A 24,563-nucleotide genomic window follows, 5' to 3' on the forward strand; every position below is an offset into this window, starting at 1 on the left:
TAAACCATAGCCCTCGGCTAAAAGTGACTTATAGAATGAGAAACTGTCATAAGTGATCTCATTCATTCCACAAATATTTATTGAGTGCTAACTATATGTCGGACTTCCCTGGTGTCTCAGTGGTAAAGAATCTGCCTGCCAATGCAGGAGACGCAGGTTATCTTTGGGTCAGGAAGATCCCCTGGAGAAGGAAATGGTAACCCACACCAGTATTCTTGCCTGAGGAAGCCCATGGACAGAGGAGACTGATGGGCTACAGTCCACGGGCTCGCAAAAGAGTCGGACGTGACTTAGCACCTGAACAACTATGTCAGGCTTTGGGATTATCATCAGGAATTACATAAAAATCCCTACCTTACTAGAGCCTACAGTTGTGGCGGAGGGGTATTGTTTGTGTCTGTGTTAGGGGAGAGGGATGTAGGGAGTCAGATAATAAAATATGAGGCAAAAGAACTAGAAGAGGCCATAATGGAAGACAAGGGGTAGGAGTGGGTATGATGTCAAAGCAATGGTCAGGGAAGGTCTCTGCTGAGACTCTAAGGAAGAGAAGGAACAAGTGAGGATAAAAGGGGAGAGAGGCGGGACAGGAACACTGGACACTGCACACAGAAGGAACAGAGGACACAAAGGCACTGGGAGGGACATGGCGTATTGTCAAACTCAAGGTGAAAAAAATAAAAAGGAAAAAACACACAACATACACACATCCTAGAGCTGATGCGTGCTTCTAAATTTAAATCCAGACTCCTTTCCTCTAAGTTTCCGGCAGGTTTCGCACGGAAGCTACTCCATAAATCAATTTCCATTATTAAAATACTGACTAGAATCTGCTTAATGCCACCCTTTTCTCAAATCTTTAATGCCTACATAGGTATGTTTTAAACACTTTATTAAAAACCTAGTTGCATCTTCCCTGAAACAGATGAGTTTTCCTATGAAAACAGCTAATTTCCACAGAATTTAAAAGATGGAGGGCCAGCTGCTCCCTGACATATGCATGAAGTTGAAGGGTGGCTAAGAGATGCATATCTCCTATAGATACACTTGTCAGGAACACAAACTGGGACAACAATCCCTTTCATTTGGATGTTGAGGTCTTCTTTACATGGCTATATGCCAACCTGATTTAATGCCTCTCCTTAAGTATGGCACATGGAACGTACCTCTATTTTTACACACTTAGGAGCCTGTTTAATTATACCAGTTATAGGTCCTCATTCCCCTTCTCCCTATGGACTCATCATCACACTGGACACAATGCCCTTTCCAGCAAAACTCCCCTAATTCACTGGTCAAGACATGAAGTTTAAGAAAGATTCAATATAACTTGTTGACATGCTCAAAGACTAACAAACCTTTGACAGATTAAAGCGACCAGCTATCTACTATTAATACATATATCATCTATAATTAAATGCCCAGAAAAGTGGGTAGGTGTTTGGAAGGAGCCACTCAAGGAAAATACATAATAATAAGAAAAGGAGGAAAAAAAAAAAGAGCAAGACAGGGTAAGAAGATTATCTTCCAATCTTCACCAGACTAGCTTTATACTAAAGTGACTGGTTCCACTGATTGTAGTGGGCATCCTCTATGAGGGTGCCCAATGATCCCCAACTATCTGTATTCATGCCCTTGTGTGATCCCCTCCCCTTGAATGTGGGCTGGACACAACGTCTCACATCTAACAAACAGACCTATGGAAAAGTGATAGGATTTCAATTCTGAGATTAGGTTACAAAAGGTCTGTGGCTCCTGGTTTGCTCACATACTGTGAGGGAAGTCAGCTCCCATGTTGGAGCTGGCCTGTGGAGAAGCCTGTGAGGCATGGCAAGAAACGAGGGAGTCAAGGTCCGTGGCTAACAAGGGAGCAGGACCTCAGTCCAACAGCCCAGGAGCAGACAACTGAGTGAACTCAAAAGTAGATTTTAGCCCAACAGAGCTTTGAGATGAGTAAGGCCCAGCCGGGCACTCTGAATGAAGCTTTGAGAGATCCTGATTCAGACACACCTAGCTAATCTTTACCCAGACTCCTGACCTACAGAAACTGTGAAGACAATGTTTTAAGATGTGAAATTCGGTGTAAGTTGTTACACAACAATAGAGAGCTAGTACACCAGTCTTTAAACACAGGATACGTTTACACATTTTTGTGTGACAATGAAAGTCTGTGAAACAAGGTGCTAAATAGCAGTTTCAACTATGTCTGGAAATTAATTTCTGCTAAGAAGCAACAAGCCAATGGAAAAATGCTTTATGCAACTGTCTAAATCCTAGAAAAACTGCCTTCACAAGAGATATTTTCTTCTGGGGGGGTAGCCACAGAAATTTCCCAGAATACCATAGAACAATGTAGGTAGGGGCTTCCCTGGTGGCTCAGACAGGAAAGAATCCACCTGCAATCCAGGAGACCGGGTTTGATCCCTGGGGCGAGCCGATTCCCTGGAGAAGCAAATGGCTACCCAATCCAGTATTCTTGCCTGGAGAATTCCATGGACAGATGAGCCTGGTGGGTGGGCTATATAGTCCATGGGGTCTCAGAGTCAGACACAGCTGAGGACTGAGCACATAGAACTATATACATGTATCTGCCAGGATGGAAGGGCCAAAGTAAAATATAAACCTGTCAAGTAAAGCTAACTTTATCTCTTCTAAGCAACTAGAGGAAGAAGAACCAATCTTACTCATCTCTTCATCACCCCCAAAGCACTCTGTACTAATAAATACTGGTTGAATTGAACTGAATAAGTTTGCAATAAAAAGCCTATATTTAAAAATAGAAATGGTGTGCCTTTAAGAACAATGTTATATCCTCAGTTATTGCAGCAGAAACCCAAGCATCATCTCTCTTGTCCTCCTCTCACCTTTTCAAGGGCCTTGGCACAGCTGACCATTTAGACACTGTGCCGCGTACACATACAATCTACAGGTCCTGCAAACACATAATCCTCTAGTCCTCATGGCCAAGATCAAGGCAAGGCTTCTCTTTGCTTTAGCCAAAGAGAAAAAGGCAAAATACAGCCTTAAAAATTAAGGTGAAAAAACATTAAGACAACTGAGTTACTTCAATATTCTGACATGCTGAAAATGTTCTCACTCCACTGCTTTGAGGGGTCATTTAAGGAATTCTGGGGGTCAGGAGTGATTTGAACACCTGCTTGGCTGTCTATTGAATTACTGATCTAGTAACATCCAGAATGTGGAGAAATAGGACCTATAACTATAAAGAAAAAAGCCAGAGCCCATTGCTCATTTTAAAAGACACTACCATGTGTGTGATTCATATAATTTGCATTGGAAAAAACATCTTCGGCCTTTTTACTAGAACCTCCTCCTTGTCTGCCCAGATCGTTGGGGCTGCATATTTTACAACTTGATGCATTGTTGCTGAATTCACATTCAGCCCCCAGGAGCAGAGAACACAATTAGACTATTATGAAGAAGGTCCACAAGAAACAGAATGGAACAGATTATTTCACTTAAGACATACAGAATTCAATCATTTTCTGTATTTACAACCCATGTACACTAGATTTTGGAATAATTTGGTAGGGAGCTTGAGTACTGTAGCAGTGTTTTCATCTGAATTCTAGTCATCTGATATGCACTGTGGGATTACCCCAAAGCTAAAGGATTTAATGGCCCAGCAGGCAGTCTCTGGTTTGAAGATCCTTCTTCTAAGCTCCCCCAGCCATTTTGGCTGGGACCCTATCCCTTTATATCCATTTGCTGATGCTTTCTGCTTTTTAAAAGAACCTGGCGTTACACATCTTAAAGGAATTGGTTTGGAATGCACTCCTTACCACCACCACCAAAAGAAGAAGAGGAGGAGATGACAGAGGGTGAAACTAGTTTCCAAATTAGGGGTGTTTTGAAGAATAGGAACTAGGAGAGATTTTTTTAAATGGTGGGAAAATGAAGATATTTAAAATAAATTCAGTGTTGTGACATTCAGCACATCAACACCAGGTTTCCTGGAGGTTGCATCATGAAAGGGGAGAGACCTGGGAAGCACCAGGTCTGAACTTCCTTTGGCATACTGAGATGGGACATCTGGAATGCAGGTTTTGTCTTTTGACTCCCATCTCATTTTATTTTGTGGCTGATGGAACAAATGCCTCCTCAAGGTTCTTTAAGACCCCAATGGAACAGAGCTCAACGGGGTTGAGGGTGCCCCGTTCACAGGGACTGGAAACCTCAAGCACGCATCAAAAAAACTCTGAACCTAAACACAAGAAAAATAGTTTGGAGAACAGAGAACCAGGAAGTTTAACTCTATTTAAATTGATAATTTTCTTAGTTATTGTTTTTTTTTTTGAAACAATAGTTAGAAATCCAATGACTCAACCAATAAATTACTTATTAAGGGACTATTAACACTCTTAGCAATGTGACAGACTTCATGGAGACAACAAAGTTAGGATTTGGTCCCAAACCAGGAAGGACAGGGTCGATAACTTACATCTGCTGAAGGCCTGGGTCTGCTATTAGCCAGACCACGGTTTGAGGCTTTATGCACATATAAATCTCATTTGATAATCACAGCCCAGCAAGACTAGCCTATTTCACAGCTAAGGAAACAGGGACCCCAGAAAAATTCAGTAATGGACCAAGATGACATGCAGCTAAGAGGCAGACTATACATGCATGTGTGGTTCTACCAAGCTTCAAGATGAAGAGTTTATATCCTGACTAGCAAGAAACAAGACATGTGAAATTACTAACCAGCCCTGCGTCCAGGTTCAAGTCCAACCTGACCTGCTAGACAACCCCAGGTCCTGCCCCAGTCTACCTCACTGTCCACCAGACCCCTGCTGCTCTGCCAAGGGCAGACCACTTCCAATATTGGAACATACTGCCTTTCTATTTTTCTGTGGCTTCTTCTGCCTCCTCTCTCACTCTCTTCGAAATCTCCCCCCATCAAAGCCCTAGGTATTTTCAAGGGCCTGATGTTCACAAGCTCCCCTTCTCCAGGGTGCCTTCAGCATGACTACAGGCCACCTCCCGACTCACTCACTTCTTTCTCTACACATTTCCATCCCTGTTCCCTTCCTGACTGTGGGCCCTAGCTTGTGCATCCATCCATTCCTTCCATCCCTCCAGACTCTCTGGCTGGAGAGAATGGTGAGGGTTTTGTCCATCAGGCTGCCTCAGCTCCTTCCTTCGCTGCTCCTTAAGACCAAAAGGTTCCTTCTGCTTCACTACACAAAATGGGCCAAACATGAGAAAGTTTTAAAAACTCTGCTCTGCAGAATGCAAGGTGGCAGTCAACGGGTCACATCTAGATTGAAGAAGACACATTTTGTTTGGCCCACAGTGTTTTTTAAAAATTGGACAGAACTGCCAACTACTGCTACTAAGCCAAAAATATGGCTTTGGGGCACTTCTCTTGAAAAAATGGAAAGATCTGGCAACATCAAATGGCACTGCTGCCCCGCAATGATGGGCAGTACCTGAGGAGCAACGTACAGACAAGTCACTGCTTCCTGGTTCTTCCAAGCATCCCATCACCTCCCAGCCTTGGCTCCACCCACTTCAGCTTCCTGACCGGGCCCACATCTGTGCCTCTGCTCTGGACTCCCCTCTCCCCTTGTCAGGTAAGGTGGATTTTGAATAAGACCTTGAAAGATGGATACAGAGGTTGTGCTATTTTATTACTTCACAGGGAAAAACCTCAGCAGATTTTACACCCCCTTTCTGATACGGCCCCCATTTCTTCAGCTTGTTAGCAGGACAGCACAAGGGTTTTGCCCTCTGTGTTCTGGAATCAAGACAGCTCGAGCTCCCATTTAGTCTCTATCATTTACCTGATGAATGAATTTAGAAACCTGGATGGCCTAGCCTCTCGAGTTGCCCTCTTGCTAAATGAAATGACCACCTCACAGTATTATGGTTACACGAAAGGTCCAAGTGAAGTTGTCAGCATTAGTTTTACTACTACCTTTAGTAAGACCATTTTAGTACAAATAGAGTCTGTCATAAAGAGTGAAGAAATAGAAAAACAAATATCGTACATTAACTCATACCAATGGAATCTAGAAAAATGGTACACATGTACATATTTGCAGGGCAGGAATAGAGACGCAAACATAGTGTGAACACGCGGACACAGGAGGAGGAGGGAACAGTGAGACAGAATACTTTTGACATATATAACTACCACGTGTAAAAGAGAAAGCTAGTGGGAACCTGTAGTATAGAACAGGGAGCTCAGCTCGGTGCTCTGGGATGACCTAGGGGGCTGGCATGGGATGGAGGTTCAAGAGGGAGGGGATATGTGTATATATATACACACACACACACACATATAGCTGATTCACCCTGTTGTACAGCAGAAACCAGCAGCATTGTAAAGCAATTATATTTCCATAATAAAAAAGAAGCTAATTAACACCTGAAACTAACACAACACTGTAAATCAACCATACTCCTAATAAAATTTAAAAAAAAAGAAGTAAAAAAAAAAAAATTTTAGACCAGGGGTCAGGCAAATGTTTCCTGTAAAGGGCTAGACAGTAAATATGTTAGGCTCTGTGCATATGTTCCAAATACTCAGCTCCTCCAGGATAGTGTGAAAGCCACCAGAGACAATTTGTAAACAAGTGGCTGTGGCTGTGTGCCAATAAAACTTTATCGACAAAACAGGCAGCAGGTCAGACCTGGCCCATAAGCCTTAGTAGGCCTGTAGGCCCCATTTTCTATTGTCTACAGCCATTCTTATGATGTAAATCAGCTCTGAAGATGCTACGAGGGGGTTAATGGGATCTTAATGGGATCTAGAACAGTAGCCATATTCAATGGGTGTCAGTGGGCAATGTCTAACCTGTTGACTGGATTTACCAAGATTAGGTTCGGCCCAGAAATCATACCGAAAGGAAAATGCCCCCACCTCCTCATCCTACCAAGAAACCTCATACCAATCTTTACCAGAATCTCTCTAGCCCTGAGTTCAAACGTTAGCCCTGAGTTCAAAATGCCTCCACAGATCTTCCAAGTTAAGAGCAGGCACCCGTGTCATAGGTCTCTGTATTTTGCCTTCACCGGGCTAACCACGCCAAAAAATCACCTGTTTATTTAAGGTAGTTTGATTAGCCGTGCGTGTACTCCCCACCCAACAAGAAGCCCCAGGACGGCAGCAGCTGCCTGGTTTCCTACCTGTCTCTCCAGGAACCAGCACGACCTGCACACAGACGCCACTCTGGAGGGACTGAGGCTGGGTCTCCTCGCCTGTGAAACTGCAGAGGTGCCTGGCGCCTCCCGTGGGCTTGTGGGAGCTGGTGAAATGCCTTAGTGCACAGGTGTGTGGTATTACCATCAAATTAACACATGTATCAGTCAACAGCCAATCTGATCGCTTAGTTCTGAGACGGCAGGATAGAAGCTTTTAAGAACCATATGCTGAATAAATTAATAAAAGACCAAAAGAAACTCTTCATAAAGGCTCAGACAAAGTATAAGTCAGTATATAATGAAAATCCCGATTTTAATTCTCAGTCTATTCTAAATAGGGGGACACAAAAATCACCTGGTGGAATTCAGAACCAAGTGTTTTCAATTCTGTCTGAGCCTCACCTACATGTGACTTTGGGTAAGTTACTTAAGACCTCTTTCGGACTCAGCTGCCTCATCCATAAAGTATGGAAATATCACAATACTATCAACCTTGGAGAATTTCTTTGATAATTAAATGAGTATTTGATTTATATGTTAATATATATATGTAATGCCTGACACATTATAGATACTCAACAATCAAAAACATTGTAACTTCATTGAAAACACTGTGGGTGAAACTTTTGCAAATGGTTTAGGAAAAGAGCAAGTTAGGACACTTTCTTTGGGTTGTGCACCTGGAAGAAGGAGGTGTGAATGTGGTTCCAAGATGACAATGTATGGAGATGGGGTTTCTCTGTTCTTGATAAATCAATCAGGCTGCCTTTTCCTTCTTCCTATGGGAGTGAGTAACGTGAAAAGAGAAATCTTTATCTGGGCATCAGTCACTGTGTTCACTGTTATATCCCAGTGCAGGCAACCTGCACATAGTAGGCTTGCAATAATCATTTCTGAATTAAAGAAATCATCCATGAATATCAGATGGTGGCAGAAATGCCAATTCCGTTTATCACCAAGAGTGCCATCTTGGCAAAGCTTTCCTTGAGACAATATAAATATCCCTATCAGAGGGCCCACCTGGCTCCAGGAAAATAATTGGAAATGAGGGTAATAAAGGTGAGGTCCAGAGGGGACCCTGAATATCAAGCCTGGTTTCTGTGTAATCACTCACCCTTTGGTAAGTATCTCATCATTAGAATAAAGGCCACACCCTTCATCAGTGATTTCATAAAAGTGATGTCCCACAGAACCTCCACTAAGGCCTACTGGTGTAAGCCTGCTGGTGCAGGACCGGGCACTGGGATGGCCCACCTGAGTGTACCCATGGGCAACACCTGCCTGCTCCCTCAGACTGTCACCAAGAGAGCAGGCCTTTCCTGTAGCATCAGACCACTGCACCTGAGGGCTTGGGCTCTGGTTCTACTCGTCAATCACTAGCTCTGAGCACATCCCCAAGACTGTTCTGAGCCTCAGTCTCTTCATCTATTGCATAAAGGGGGCTTGACTTGAATAGCCTATGAGTCTATTAAAACATCCAAGGCTCATTAGACAGGAGCCTTTTTCTTACACAGCCATGGCAAGACTTCGTGGTCATCTTAGTAACAATGCCAAGAGCTGTCCTGGTAGGCCAGTCCTGCCTACCACCACACACGTCTGTACAGATGGCAGAGGGACCAGCTGCACCCATGGACAGGTCAACGTTCCAGCCAGGAAAAGATTGCAGGACATTATCACAACCGACGTGCATCAGACTCCTTCACCACATGTCAGTGGCCCTCATTCCCGAGTCCGTTTCCAATCAGAACGCTGCCAGAGTTGGGTTGTCACAGAAGAAAAACAACTGACCTGGACCTTCATTAAGGAAAGTCTGCCCTGATGTGCTAAGCCGCTTCAGTCACGTCTGACTCTTTGCGCCCTACGGATTGTAGCCCACCAGCCTACAGGCTCCTGCAGGTTACCGAGCCCTCATCCAGAAGATCTCCCGGACAAAGGGATCGAACCCGTGTCTCTTAAGTCTCCCATGTTGGCAGTGGGTTCATTACCACTAGCGCCATCTGGTAAGCCCCAAGGACAGTCTGAGGAGAAGGTAATAAGTGAGAACGTTGTTATTTTTTGGCACAGTATCTTGCTACTTTGCCTTTTTTCCCCAATGGTACTCAGAGCTGAGCTCAAACTAGGTGATGTCAAACAAAGCCTGGACTAAAGGGAAAATCAAAATGATTTCCATTTCTGATGTTCCACAGGGAATGTGGAGCAGCCTAGCAACAAGTCTCACTTGGTCTGTTATCTCTGTAGTGTGCATGGCTTCCCTTGTGGGAATAAAACATACACAAACACACAACACCAAGTATACATATCTGTATATACACACACACTTTAACATATATATATATATATATATATGCACACACATTTTTGAGCTTCCCACGTGGCTCACTGGTATAGAATCTGCCTGCCAAACAGGAGACGCAGGTTCAGTCCCTAGGTGGAGAAGATCCCCTGGAGAAGGAAATGGGAACCCACTCCAGTATTCTTGCCTGGAAAATTCTAAGGACAGACGAGCCTTGTGGGCTGCAGTCCATGGGGTCACAAAAGAGTTGGACACGACTTAGTGACTAAACAACAAAAAATACATATTTTTAAAAATATTCCTTAAGGAGAACACAAAAAATAGCAAGATTAAATTATTTGCACTTAGTTCTTTGTCTCTAGTTATACTGTGTTCTTTTGTGCTGGTAAAACAACATGTGCTTTAATTAGCAAATATCTGTAAATAATTTACTTGCTTTTCAAATCCAACAGAACAATGGAGTCGATTTTCACATACATTTACCCAGCATGCATGCTGGGTCTTAAGCCAGACTTTCCCATTGTTCAATAACTACATCAAGCTGTCCAACTCTTGCTGCCCTCCGTGGTGCAGGGGTTGGGGGGTAGGGGGCTAGAAGCCCATGTCTCAGAAGCCACTTGCCATTCTGCAAGACCTCAGAAGGCAAGCACATAGTGCTGTCCAGCCCAAGCTACAACAAACTCTTATGATCTCCAATCCTGGAGCCTTCTGCAAGGGAAGTGGAAGTGCGCCAGAGCTAAGGGCACTGGAATAATGGCTGCTAGATGCAGGCGTTCTGCTGTCCTCTGCCCCCCGACAGCATGAGCCCCAAAATGTAAGACACAACCTAGGAGGTCCATGAATCACAAACCTCATCTAGGCTCTGCAGGGTTAAAACTGGGCGCCGTGTGTGCAGTGCAAAGAAAGACGTTAAATCAAATGAGAATGACTGCTCTAGGACTGGAGGCACTATTATTTTGAATAAGATTGAAAAGGCCAGAAAAAGCAATTCAAAAACATTTCAATTATGTATTTCCCAGAACTACATCTTTGAGCAACTAATGCAAATGTTACCACCACAATAAAACTTCTTCCCACATAAAAGCATATAAAACAGGTTGAACAGCATATACTTTATATATCATATGCATATTTTTGACTATTAATAAAAAATTCAAAATCTATGTATGCTTTACTCTCCTAAGCAATACAGTAATTATGATTAAGGGACAGGCAGCACAAAAAGAGCCAATTTATCTTACTCGTGCTCAGGAATACTATTGTGTAACTAAGCAACTAAAGACAAAATATGGTCTAATTAATTCACTCCTATGCTTATTTAAAAGACACAATTAGAACATTTTTATTTTCCAGCCTGCACAGTAGCTCAACATGCTTGAGGGTGTACAAAGCAAAGCCTATTATTCTCAAAGACAAGAGTTTAATGTTTAGTGCCACTGATCAGGCTTGGAACTCAACTCTGGGGAGGAGGGGTGTACATCATAGTCAGGGTGTGCTCGAGTCATGAGAAAGGAAAGGCAATGGGGGGGACGGGGGGGACATTTATGGGGCTACTAGACTGACCAGCAACATGTGGTTTCTACCCTCACTTTTTCTCTCTGCACACGGATGGAGATGAGACCCTGAACATGATGGTCATATGCGCAAGGACACTCACCACTGTGAGTCAATTTTATACAGCCACCAAGATTCTACAGGAAATTCATGCAATTAAACCACACATCCTGGTCTGTGTGATAAATGTCAAATATCCATCTCTAATGCAGCTAACAGTGTATCTGATTTTAAAAGCAGAATTAATTTACGCAAGTATATACTAGAGACTGATGCCATTAGTATGTTCTAAAGCACCCTTTCAATAATCTCATGTTTGAAATGTGTCATCCAAATGGACACTCACAGTCCAGGACGTTAGCCACACTCTTTGAAGGCCCAAGCCTGGCCCAAGTTCTAACCTCCAGGAAGCCAGCAAAGATCATGGTACCACTAGAAAAAGCCAAACCATCCTCACGCAAGGGCATGGGAGCAAATTTTTCAAGAAATGCAGGAATCCATGACCACATTTCTGAGAGGCCAATGAATCCTTAAGCCAACAATCAATAAATTTATTTTAAATTTATTTAAAAGCCAAGCCAACGGGTAATCACTAGCTACAATATTATTCTGAGTGGAAGATGGCAAATATCCAACCACCCTGGCTATAAAAACATGACAAGCAAATGCATTTGATTCCAGCGATTATATCCTGGATATTGGTTAAAACTAGACTTTGATAAATGAGCCTGAGTCCTGTAAAACTAGATGCTGCTATGAACAATAGTATGCTTTTTTAATAATTAATAACAAAGTGTTTACATGTATGGACTCATGTACTTCATAAAAATAACATTTCCTTACTATGTGCCTGACACTCAATGTCAAGAGAGGTTTTAATTGCTTGCAATTTTGATTTGTCATCGGACATGTGGCCTCATCAAGACCATCGGTCTGAGAAACATGCTAGTTTGCAGGAACTGCCAACCAACACTCAGGTAAGAAGTGACTTCTCTTCCCTCAAGTTTTATCTTTTCACAGTTTGCCATCCAAAGCCTGACTTAAAAAAAAAAAAATCTTTACTTATTTTTTAATAAAATTGCTTTTGGCCACCCCACATGGCTTGCGGGATCCTAGTTCCCTAACCATGGATTGAACCAGGCCCTTGGCAGTGAAAACAAGGAATCCAAACCACTGGACCACCAGGGAACTTCCCCAAAGTCCTGACTTTTTATGGACTGACAGCTGAAGACTGAAAAAAGTGCTCAAAGAGGTGGGAGATGCTGGCTCTCGCCTGATCATTCAGTCCCATATAGTCACTAATTTCTTTGGTGAGTTCTCCCAAAAAGAAACCTTTTGCACTTCTTCACACCTTATGGTGCAAAATGATAATGGATTTTAGAAGAGAAAGAAGTGTGAGGCGGGCTGCTGGAGCTGGGCCACAGGTGAATGACCTTCTGTGAGAAAGAAAGAAATTGGGCCAAGCTTAAAGAGAGTAGGTTGTGGGGAATAAGGCATTTTAATTATGTCATTCAGTTCTTCAATAGATACTTGACAAATGCACTGAATACTGTGCAGAGACCCAGAGGTGAGTAAGGCACAACCTTCCGCCCCTAAGGACAGCACTGCAGTGGGAGCAGGGATGATGGCGTGATGAGCACAGAAAAAGAATACAGATAACACAGATGGCACATGAAGCACAATTTGCAAACTACATGGGAGGTTACAACTCACCACTGGACTATAAGCCCTCTGATGGCAGAGGTGCTTGTCTGTCTTGTTCACTGCTGTATCCAGGGGCCTAGAACAGGCTCTGGCACAACGTAGGTGCTCTATAAGTATGCATGGATTGAATGAACTTCAAAGGTGAAGGCAGTACTTCCTAATTACCAGAAAGATAATGAAAGACTACAAATAGTGACTTCAGTTCATCTCCACTTAACTAAGGGACACAGAATCTGACAGCTTGTCTGTGACCAGTATCTGCCTACGGGAGCAGACTAAGAGATTTTTGAGGGCTGGGCTATCCTCCATTATCTCTCTACCTGGTTGTCTAGCACCTAGAAGGTCTTCAGTCAATGTTTGAGGAGAGTAATACATTCATTTTCCAAAAACATGTAGACAGTGAGCTTTCTTTTGAAAACATATTGCATTTATTGTCAGCACAATTCACTAGTGTGTTATATAACATATTGCTTTTACATTTTTTAAAAACGTGTTGATCTCATCTCTCTATCAAGATTGATAAGCTTCTTAAGAAAAAGAGCTACATCATGCATTGTTTCACATCCATCTCTGTACCTAGCAAAGCACTGAGCACATGGTTAGCACTCAACAAGTAGCTTTTATTAACTCAGGATAGATGAATGCAACATTGGCTGGAATTAGGATCTTAACCACACAAAATAGAACTTAGTGTACATTTTACTGATTCTGAAATTTTAACATTCTAGGCTCAAAGCCGAAACAGAATTTTGTATATATGAACGTTTTTGACATATTAAAGTATTTCTTCTATTACTGGATCTTGCTCCAAATCCAAGTAAGAAAGACAAAAAGGTACACAGTCACATTCCTTATTTCAGATCAACTCTATAGGCCAGGGGTCAGCAAGCATTTTCTGTAAAGGGCCAAAGAGTAAATATTTTCCACTGTGTGGGCCATATGGTCACTGTCAAAACTATTCAACTCTGACATTATAGCCTGAGAGCAGCTATAAACAATATGTAAACAGTCTGACTATGTTCCAGTAAAACTTTATTTACAAAAGCAGACAGTGGGCCAGGTTTGGCCCTCAGGCCTTAGTTTGCTGATGCCTGTCACAGTCTAGTAAACTCTCCCCATATAATTCATTGGTTTTCACCCTGGTTCTAAAGGGCCTGCTACGCAAACTATAAAGATATTCCTTCTCTTAGCTTAAGATCATTACTAACAATAAATAATAACTATTATAACAGCATCCATCATTTGCTTCAGGACTTTTAGTATTACTAATTCTCCTGGCAAGGTAGAAACCTTTAAATCCATTTGACAGAATAAGAAACTGAGGCTTAGAAAAAGTTAAAGAAATTGACCAAGGCGAGTGACGACACTGAGGTGATCTCAGAAACTTCTAAAAAATCAGCTCATGGAAACAAACCAGAGGCTGAGAGGCCACCCACGGGTGAAGCAAGGACAGTCTGGCACCTGAATTTCAGAATGTGTCTGTGATACGATCAGGCAATCTTCTAAAAAATCCTGCTGATCCAGTTAACAGCATATTTCAATAATAAAATGTAAATCCTTAAGGAGCCTTTTATAATGGCAACACAGCTAAATCCACCATATGGATGAAAGCCAGCCTGATCTGGGGTGACTTGAATCAGCTTTATGTTCTAGTAAACTAACCTATACATCACCCTCTCATAGAGAAAAGCTTTCTTTAGGAAGGTCCAAGGCAGTGGTCTCAAACTTTAATGAGAACAATAATACTAATATTAATGATAGTAATAATGAGTAAATTATTTTTAGCAACTCTACTATTTGCCACCTTAGTTGTAAGCACTTTATATATATTAGCTCATTTAATCCTTAGGAAGTGGGTACTCTATTCCCATTTTACAGATGAGAAAACTGAGGCACAGAGTTTAAAACTTGCCCAAGAGCCACACAGAGAGAGCAAGACAGCTTAAAATGCAGAATTCTAGATCCCAATTCCAGAGATTCCATATAAATTAATTTCAATAAGGGCTTGGGAATATGCATTTAAAATTTTTTTTAACTAGATAGTAAGGCTGGTGATAGCCAAACCGCTGTTAGAAACCCTGGCTGCATGCTAGAATCTGTAATGACTAGATATACTTGATCCTGACTGACAACACTGGCTTACTCATCCACACTCATGTTGCAGGGGACAAGCAAGCCTTGTAGAATCCACCCCATGAAATTCAAGCTTGAACATCCACCTATTTTAAGAGGGTATATTGCCAATAGATTAAGCACTTGGCAATCTGAAAAGGAATATAATCAGAAGTTACCCAGTAACAGAGCCAATTACCTGCCTACTTTGCCATTTTCCTCCCCTGAAGAGCTACTGGCTGAATATGGCAATTGTAGGTAATTACCAGACACTTAACTCTTTGCATATGGCCCTGCTTTTCACTTTCATAATTCAAAACAGTATCATGATGAGGCCCAGAAGACTCCACATAGACATGTTATTATGTTTCTTATTTATAAATTAAGAATATCTAAAGACCCCTATAATCACAACTCTTTTCTATTCATTTAATTTATAGTGATAAAGTAATTTTGCCCATAATAATGTCTCCGTATATAACAATCTCCAGTCAGCCTTACTATTGTTCCCTCCCATTTTGCAGCTGAAGAAACTGAGGCTCAGAGCATTTAGGACTGTTCAAGGTCAAACAAATAGTAAACTGTAGAATCAACATGTGACTCTCTGGAATGCTTCTCCTTCACACCAGCTGCCAGTACCCTAAGTAAGTGCAGGAAGCAGTGATGCAAGCAGTCCAGACATTATAATAATTATCTAAACTAGTAATAAATTGTTAATGATTATTAATAATGGTATTAAATGTAACTGTTAGTGTTATATGCCACTGACTAGGATTATCTGAACTTTATAGAGTAAGAATGATTCTGCTACCTAAATATCTGGTGACCTTTAGCAAAGCTGACTAACTAGTCATAGTTCTAAAATGTACAAGGAACTGCCAACATGAGTACACACTTCTAGAATGTAACATGATGTATTCAAGCTCTAGTTTCAAGAGTAGGTTTCAGCGGGAAAAATACACCAAACCTAAAATTTAAGAAGGTCTAGATTCTAGCAAGTGACCTCTGACAAACCACATAATGTCTGAAAGCCTGTCTCCAGCTGTAAAATGGACATAGAAAGTCCTGCCTTATCTAGCCTCCTACAATTACTGCAAAGATCAATAAGAAAATTTCCCTCCCACGCCAAAAAAAAAAAAAGTGTTCTAAAGATCATAGCACACCACACAGGGACGCTATTTCTAACCTCACACAGTGATAATTTTCCTGTTTTTAGAACTGACGTCTTCATACTTCAAGAAATCATAAAAAGACAGAATGGTTCTCTTAAACCAAAAAACCATACTGAGTCCTGGCTGTCCTTTCGAAATGGATGCTGATGTCAGCTCAATCAGGAAATTATTAACCTCCATTTGGCTACTTTAAATAAACTGCCCTGGCTGATTAAATGTGCTAAACCTTTTCTCCAAGTAACAGTGCACATCACTATGAAACCCTCCTCTTCCAGTTATGCACTGCAAATGGCAAATGCATCATTCAAAACTATTTAAAATCAATAATAAAATCATTTCACTGTATATAAACAACTTAATAGAGTTAAGTGAAAACAAAGCAAAGGTCTTAATGAGAGGGCCCTGTTGCCCCCTCTAGGTGCCAGAGGTAAATGCTGGTTTCTGTAGTCTCTCCTCCAGAGAAGACTGCTGTTGCTATTCTGCTAATGAATGACTAACTTAGGCCAGGGGGGAAATGACATCACCAGGGTGGAAAACCGATCTGCATTGGGAAACTTTCTACCTGCTTTACATTTGTCATAATTATTTTGCACAATGTAGCCTGTATTTGCATAATTTTGAGGTGTGTCATTATCTCAATTGAAAATTGTTTTAATATGGCTGAATAATTCACAATGACATCAGCCAAAGTCCTAATGAAATATACAAGTATAATCATACAGCTAATTACCAGCCGTGTTAGCATTAAAAAACAAATCATGCATAATATTAGGCGATGTATATACGCAGCTGAGGATTATAAATAGAGCCATCTCCCTCCCCCAAACCCCTAGAGTTTACTTTTAAGTAGCAAGATTAATTTTCTCAGGTATGGCTCATATAGCAATGACGAAATGCAAAGATCATTAAAATGGTTCGCTTACATTTCCCCATAAAGAATATTTTTGTAAAAAATCGTGTATTTAAAAATGTAGCTATTCACTATCAGCAGTTCTACCAGATGCAATCTTTGCCTAATATTTCTTTTACTCTTAAGTCAGAATTCACTATTTAATTACACAACAGAAATTAAAACTGGACCAAGTGGGGTCAATTCGGGGTCTTTAAAAAATATCCCACTTTCAATTAAAAAAAAAGCGTGGCCGCAAAATATCCCATAAAACACTGAATAATTTCCTTCTGGGTTTAGTCAGAAGTCTATTAGGCACCAGCTCTTTTCTGGATATTTAATCCTTCCCTTTTCCAGATCACAGGCCATGTTGAAGTAATAAATTTGAAAAGCAAATAATAAGAAATCAGGAGGGGGAGGAGGAGGAAGACAGCTGCGCAGGAAAGTTGGGTCGGGGGAGGGGGCCCGAGCTAGACCTTGGCAGGAGGAAAGAGCTCAACCTGTTGGTAGGCTGCAGGATTTTTCACAGTATTTCCAAACAACACCTTTGTAAAATTGCCGGCAGACGTCGGGAAATGTGAACGTTTAAAACCCAGAGCTGGCAGGGAGGGGGGAGGGCGCAGGGGCGGGGGTGTGGGGGTGTTCGGGGAGGAGGGAGGGGCTTATTTCCGAAGAGGCAGATCGGAGGGCGAACGTTTTGACGAACTCCAGTAATTAACCGGCAGAGACCACTGATGGGTAATTCGATTCCCCGGAGAAGGAGTGAACTGGAGATGCCAAAAGTACAATCAACTCCATCAGACCAAGGAATTCTGGAAGGACTGGCAGGCAGCTTCGAGCTCTGCTCCGGGATGAGTTAAACGGGGAACCATTCATTTAACAAAAAGATCCTTACACCTACCTCGAAAGCTCGAGAGCCTGGTACAGACAGAGCTAGCTGCCCTCAAAAGTCTGAGTTTGATTACTGTGCTCTCGCTTGGACAACACAAAGCCTTGCCAGGCGGCCGCACACCCTCCCTCCCCGCCGTGCAGTGGGCACAGCCTCCCCAAAATAGTTCCCCCGGTAGGTACCACGGCGCTGAGGTCGGTCAGCTGACGAGGGGAGCCCGCAGAACTGCGGTCACACATGAAATGACAGAGCCGAATAGAGGCGGCCGCCCCGGCGCCCGGTGACAGCGGGCTCACCTCGGGCGTCCTCCCAGGAACGCGACGAGCGCCCCCGCGGCCGCCCAGAAACGTGCCGGGGAGGCTCGGTCCCTCTCCACCCTCCCCGGGAGCGCTGTCTGGGCACGGAGGACGCCGGACCCGCGGGGCCAGTGGGCGAGCACACACCCCTCTGCCTTTCCCTCCCCTATCCGCGTCCCCCACATCCCCAAAGATCGCGCTGGAAGACGTCCACTTTGCGTGGAGTAATTGAAAAGTAAAACATCAAATGGTCTGTCCGGGGAGAGGGGGTGGGGACGAGAGATAGTTGTTAATGCTTAACGTGTTTGTGCCGGTTACACGACCGCTTTGAAATCCGCCCGGGCAGATCTGCAAGTTATTTGAATGTATTATTCCAGTACCTGTCATTTATCACTTTATTCAACACGTCTTTGCCAACTCAATAGCTTTTGATCTCACTCTGCCTCCATTTCGTAATTTCCGCCCTCTTAAACATATCAAATACTTACTAAAAAAAAAAAAAAACATGAAAAATATCGAAACCCACCGAAAGAAATCCACCCATCCCCGACCGAGCCAGACTCGAAGGTAAATTTTCAAAAAGCAAAAAATATAAAAAGCATGTGATGTTCAAGCGGCAGCAGAAAGATCACACACACACACACACACACACACATCCTTGAACAAAACCCTTCTCGAACAAGTTATTTGATCTTGACTAAAATCAGCAGTTGGATCCTCTTTGTAAAGCTGACAGCCAAACTCTGACAATGGCAAAATACTCGAGCCCCAGCTAGTGGCGCTACCCCTTTAAAAAAGAAGTCGATCCTGTTCGCCTGCAGAAGTGAATACAGTATTTTCAAGCTTGCCCTGTAATAAGCATTACTACGGGAAAAAATAATAAAGAAAGAAGAGAGGGAGATATAAGTTTACCACCTCGCCATGGTCGCTATTTCTGCCCTGGGGAGTGTCTTCTGGGAGGAAATAAAGTTTAGAGCTGGATAAAAGTTGCCGGCTGGTCCTCTCTTCCCACAACAGCTGGAGCTCCGCTATGCAAATCGGATCCTTTGGCGTACATCTTACAAAGAAAAAGTCGCCAAGGGACAAAATTCTTGGTTTGCCTTCAAGGTGGAATTGAAAAGCCTTGTAGAAAATGTAAGGTCCGTGCAAGCCACACGGTGAGCCGACCCACTGCAGGGGAAAAAAAGCACCAAATAAATAATGTAGCCATCAGAGCACAAACGTCTATTCCCAGACACATTTACACACAGACATCCACTCTTAATACAGAAGAGCCAACAGATAAGAAGCTGGGTGGAAAAATAATAGAGCCCACAAATTTTCGGCCTCCCTTAAAAAAAAAAAAATCCTCCGGCCCCCCCACCCCCACCCCCACCCCCCGCCACCTCTCCCTACCTCTCCATCAGAGGCGGTAAAATTACATTATGTATGTATGATCAGGGATTTTTTAAAACAATAAAAATGATTTGGGGGATGTAGAGGGTAAAAGTTTGGTGAAAAGTTTGTGGGGGGCGTGGGTGGGTGCAGAGGTGTGGGTGAGCCGGGGGGCTGGGGGGTGCCGGGGGGTGCCGGGATCGGAAGAGCGGAGGAGAGCGAAATACCTGGAGTGAGTTGGGCTCCATCTCGACGTTCTGAATTGATTGAACTCAACATTCTCTCCAAACTTGTTGGCTTGAATGGATTGCATCAGGTCCTGGAAGGGAGACACATTCTCTGCCTTCAGCCGGCGTACTGTCTCAATATAAAACTAAGTTCTTGCCTCCCCTTCGGCACTAAAATGATTGAAATTATGTCCTAATATTTCTCTGACGTCTCAATTTTCAGCTCCTGTCAGAACTATGTAGGTTTCCTTCCAAATGTGGGTTGATCAAATTCATAATCGACAGAAAGGCTCCGTCCGATCTCGGCGGGAAGCGGATGGATCAAGGCAAAAAACGTATAGGGAGGTTTGTAAAAATAAATTCTACCCTAAAATTGTGTGACGATGCGATCCCCCTCTTTCCAGTCTCCCGTGTGTAGCGATGTCGTTTGATGAAATTTTTGGAGGAGACGAGAGCTAGAGAGCTCCACTGTGCATCTGACAGGACCTGCTTGTATATGTCTAATATAAAGAACATTTCCTGCAGAGATTCCGGGGCGCTGCTCCTCTTTCTAATGCTCCTTAGCAGATTTGCTGTTATTAGACATGTAGATTTGTTTGATAGTTAAATTACGCTTCCTCACTGCCATGTTTTCGAGAACTAATCTGTTAAATTATCTTTTGATGCCTATTTACGTGAAAGGGAAAAGTGGGTTATCGATTATATAAACATATAAATATTAATGCATTTGTTCGCTTCGCAAAAAAAATACTCAGAAAAAAAAAAGAACAGAAAGACAAGTGAGCAGCGCACACACATCTCAGGATTTTGCAAACAATATTGAACGGACAGCGACTGCATTTAGGGACTGGAACAATAAACGATGCATGATAAATCAATAAATGCGAGCAGCGAGTCTGCTCGGAATATGAATTCAGGCTCCTGGTTCTGCGTGTGCATTCTTTAATTTTGAAGTATATACACTAGTACGTGTTTACAATGCTGATGGACGCCAAGGGCGCTCTCAAATGATAATGTGTTTATATAACCCAGCGCTACAGGAATAATATACTGACTCCTACCCCACCCCCAACCCCTCCCCCGCCAAAAAGGGAGGGGAGCTTCCTCAATAATAGTTTGAAACTGAAAAAATCCATTTGCAAACTAGTTAAATACAACCAGAAATTAAGCTGTTGAAAACCGGGGGCATGAACCGTAAGACAATAAAGGCTTTAAATGTGTATATTTATTGTTCTGGAGCTCTGGAGCATTGCGAGGTTTGCATGCACGGCTATTATGCAAACACAGAGAAACTTAAGAGCGACAGAACAAGGAACAGGCAGAGACTGCAAAGCCCTCGCTCGCTCCGACCCAGCTGCCGGTCCTCCGCCAGGCTAGATTGCATTTTCGCAGTGTTGATGTAAAATGGTGTACTCGCTTCCCCCACGCTCCCCCACCCCCTTCCCCGCTCTCCTCCCACTCCTTTCAGTATCACCCCCCACCCCGATTTTATTATATTGGCACCAATCTTTCCAAAGTGGGTCTGGCATGCTAAAAAAGTAAACATGTACTATATGGGGAATAAGGTCTGTATAGTATGACAGTTGAAACTTGATCTGTGATAAAATTACAGGATGTTGAAATTACTAGTAAGCTATTTTTAACGCTTTCGCAACGTTTCACCTCTAGTCACAGCATCTAGTTGAAACAGGATTACTTTAATGAAAATTATATTCACATGGCTGAAGTTAATACACCCGGCAGAGCACAAATGCCTAATATTCAGTGACTTGAGGTGGAAAGACCCTCTGTGTGTATTTTTATGCTTTTTCATAACGTCTGCGTCCGCTGCAGTAAGAATTAGGGCACTTAACATTATCTAAACCACATTTTTGATTCAGAACATGGGGAAGTAATAAAAGGCAAGATCTATCTCGTTTCTATACACACAGAGATAAACGCAAGAAAATGGCAGATCCTCCAATTACAATAAGTTATAAAAGCCCACGCCAAAGAGCAGGTATTCTGAAAGATGTCAAAAACTATTTTAATAATTTAAAGTAATATCACAACTCTGCACCATGAAGGACAGTGTAACAATCTGCAGCCTCCCATCTTTTGCATTAGCCAAATTATGACTTGCACATCACTCTTTAATTATCTTCCTTGAAATTTCATCTGATCTTTCTATTTTATAAACATGGGTTACAAAGAGAAATTACAGCTCTCTGGCGCTTTCTCTCTCTTTTTAAGTTTATGATGCTTACTGCAGACGTTTGATTAGAATAACCCATTTTGTTCATTTTTTTACATATGAATGGATTTGACTGAAGGATTTGACATAATTTTTTAAAAAATATATGAGAGACACCTAAGGCTTCAGTTAGTCTCTGTCCTGTTGGTGTAAATATACACATCCAGTTCAAGAAATCCTATGTTAAAAAACTTGAGTTGCAGTATTTTGACAAGATCATATTTGAGATCGACTGTGAGTCAGTTTCCTGTATGACCAACGCAGCAGCATTTATGCAGGAAACCTCAACAGAATGCCTGAGGGTATCCCTCGATTGTATATTAAATCTCTCTCTTTAAAAATACATAGCTCCTCATAGCATCTAAGCAACTTCTGCTGGTTTTGGTGCTATTAAGTCTTTAAGGGTCTGTAAGGAACTTCACTTAATTAGAAACCCTGTTTCTATGTCTCTTCAAGGTAGGTGCTGAACTAGGCTGCATGCTGCCTGACTCTCGACAAGGTTTTTGAGATGTTAACAATTGCAGCGATCTAGGTCTGAATATCTACAATCTTGTAATCAGATGGAAGCTAAATTTCAAAACTGAATCACAGGGACTTCTTCCCTCTCTTATTTTAGCAGCAGCACCACCACCCCCATGAACATAATAAAATCTAATAAATCAAACTTCAGGTCCAATCTTGTGAATGACTTTTAAAATTAAAGATCACAATGGTGTGTTTACAAAAACAAAACAAAAAATCCTGTATTTTCTTTCTTTAATATTATGCTTGATAGGCACCTGTAAATTATCGATGTAGCAAATATCCATACAAAGAAAGTTTCAATTAAGATAAGGAGATTGTATTGAAACAGTTCTTTGAAGTAATGTAGTTAATAGCCTGTTTGATTTCTGCTTGTGAGAGAGTAATAACGTGGATTCAAGGCTCCATCAATCACAGAGCAGATGTAAGACTTGAGACACCGACACCCAGGGGAATAGAGGCAAACTCCTGCAGTGCAGGGTCCTTGGGCTAATGTAAAGTAAATACTCATAAACAGATTGAATGTTGTAAGAAGACAATCCATTCAGGACAGTTATAATCATGAAAGCAACTGCTTTATTTATCTATAAAAAAGCTTGTACACAGCTGGGACTCACTGTGTATAAAAGAAGAGTAGGAAAAAAGCAGTATATGTTTATACCACACACTATTTCTGGGTTCTTTCTTACACCAAAACACAGGAACCTATACCCAACATATCTATATCCCTGCTGCTTTGCTAGCCCAAACCCCAACTCTGTTTTATTAGTTTATTTAAAAGGTTAAAAAATTAAAAGTCATGCCCACCCCTCAAGGGAGTGGGGAAGCAGTAGACACATTTTTCAGTGTCTGCGAATCATTTCATAAAGGATCAGGAGGATTAAGTTAGTTGCAAGAACCAGCAGTGACATAATTAGGCAGCTTGGACTATAATAAACAGGATCATTAAAAGAAAAAAAAAGTACAATTTGAAAAAAGAAGGCGACCATTTCAAAAATTCAACCCTCTCTGCGCACCTCTGGGACTCCCCCTCCCCCAAGTTGTAAAAAACAACTGAAACATTTTTGACCTTGGCTATAATAATACTTCATGTTTTAGCACTTTAGTCAGCATTTTATCTACTAATTGCTACACACTACCGCATGTGGCTCGAATCTGCCACTGCAGCTTTCTTTCATTGGTGAGCGAATTGCTTGATAAAGACTGGGAATTCAACCTGGCTGTTTCCTTTCTTGCTCCCCCTCGGCTTCCCCCCCCACCTTTTTTTTTTTTTTTTTTTACCTTTCCTTTTCTACCTAGAAGCCGCTATATTTTTCCAGAGAATACAGCATGGGTCAGAACAGGGACGGTGAATGGTCCCCTAATCTCTTTCCACCGGTTAAACTCGGGCCACTTTGGCGATCGCAAGGCAAAAGCAGAAGGTGAAAGGAGGCGGGAGGAACGAGTGGGGCGAAGCTGGGGGAGGGGGGATCCTGGCCTGCTGATGGACCTGATGCTAAGAGATTCTGCACATTGGTCCCTTGGCTAGTCCACAGCTGGTTAGAAGTCCGTGGGACACCGCGCTGCCCACCTGGGGACCTCCAGTTAGAAGCTCTCTCCCGTCTTGCTTGGTCAAGAAGTGGGGTTCGAGGCGGGTGGCCCCCGAGTCTGCAGACTGATTCGTGGGTTGAAAAGCTAGGACAGTCTGCGTGTCAGCCACGACCCAGTCCCCTCCCCCTTCCAAGCCTGGCGCCATCGTGAGCGGTGGGGGTGGGTGGCGTTATTAATAAGGCGGCCTCCAGCAGAGCAGGCTAGCCCGAGTCTTAGTTCAACAAGTCTATTGGTTTGAAGAAGGATAAACCGGGTTATATGGGTCATTGCTTTCCAGGAGACCTCTAGTGGTCAAAGGTTGAGCTACATCTCAAATTTGGGCCTCCAGCTTGTCGCCCGCCTCCTGGGCTGCGGTGGGGGTGGGTCTCTAACTCAGATCTAGACGGTAAAGGCCGGTAGCCTGGAACAGATTTCTCCAGGACTGGAGGCCACAGCCAAGAGAGAAGTGGGGAACTCAGAGAAAAGGGTCCCCTCCCCCTCCCCCACGCCCCCCTCCTCGGTCATGTGATGCGCTTTGTGGGCGCTGGAGGCCCCAAGTTCC

General features: G+C 42.6%; 1 protein-coding gene across 4 annotated transcripts in view; it reads right to left on the bottom strand.

The window, feature by feature from the left end:
• Positions 1–19,724, bottom strand: part of ARID5B (AT-rich interaction domain 5B) — a 197,761-nt gene extending 178,037 nt beyond the window's left edge. For 2 of the 4 annotated variants that reach the window (XM_081568992.1, XM_081568993.1), the window contains exons 1-2: positions 19,678–19,724; positions 18,992–19,246 (exon numbers count right to left, since the gene is read on the bottom strand). In XM_081568992.1, coding sequence (XP_081425118.1) covers positions 18,992–19,246; positions 19,678–19,698 — 276 coding nt within the window. In that variant the 5' untranslated portion in view covers positions 19,699–19,724. Of the gene's footprint in view, positions 1–18,988; positions 19,247–19,677 lie in introns of all 4 variants that reach the window. The other 2 variants (XM_081568994.1, XM_081568991.1) reach the window with 1 other exon arrangement.
• Positions 19,725–24,563: the final 4,839 nt, after the last annotated feature.

Source organism: Giraffa tippelskirchi, chromosome 2, assembly GCF_054371585.1.
Source record: "Giraffa tippelskirchi isolate mGirTip1 chromosome 2, T2T-mGirTip1v1.2.pri, whole genome shotgun sequence".
NCBI classification, from domain to species: domain Eukaryota; kingdom Metazoa; phylum Chordata; class Mammalia; order Artiodactyla; family Giraffidae; genus Giraffa; species Giraffa tippelskirchi.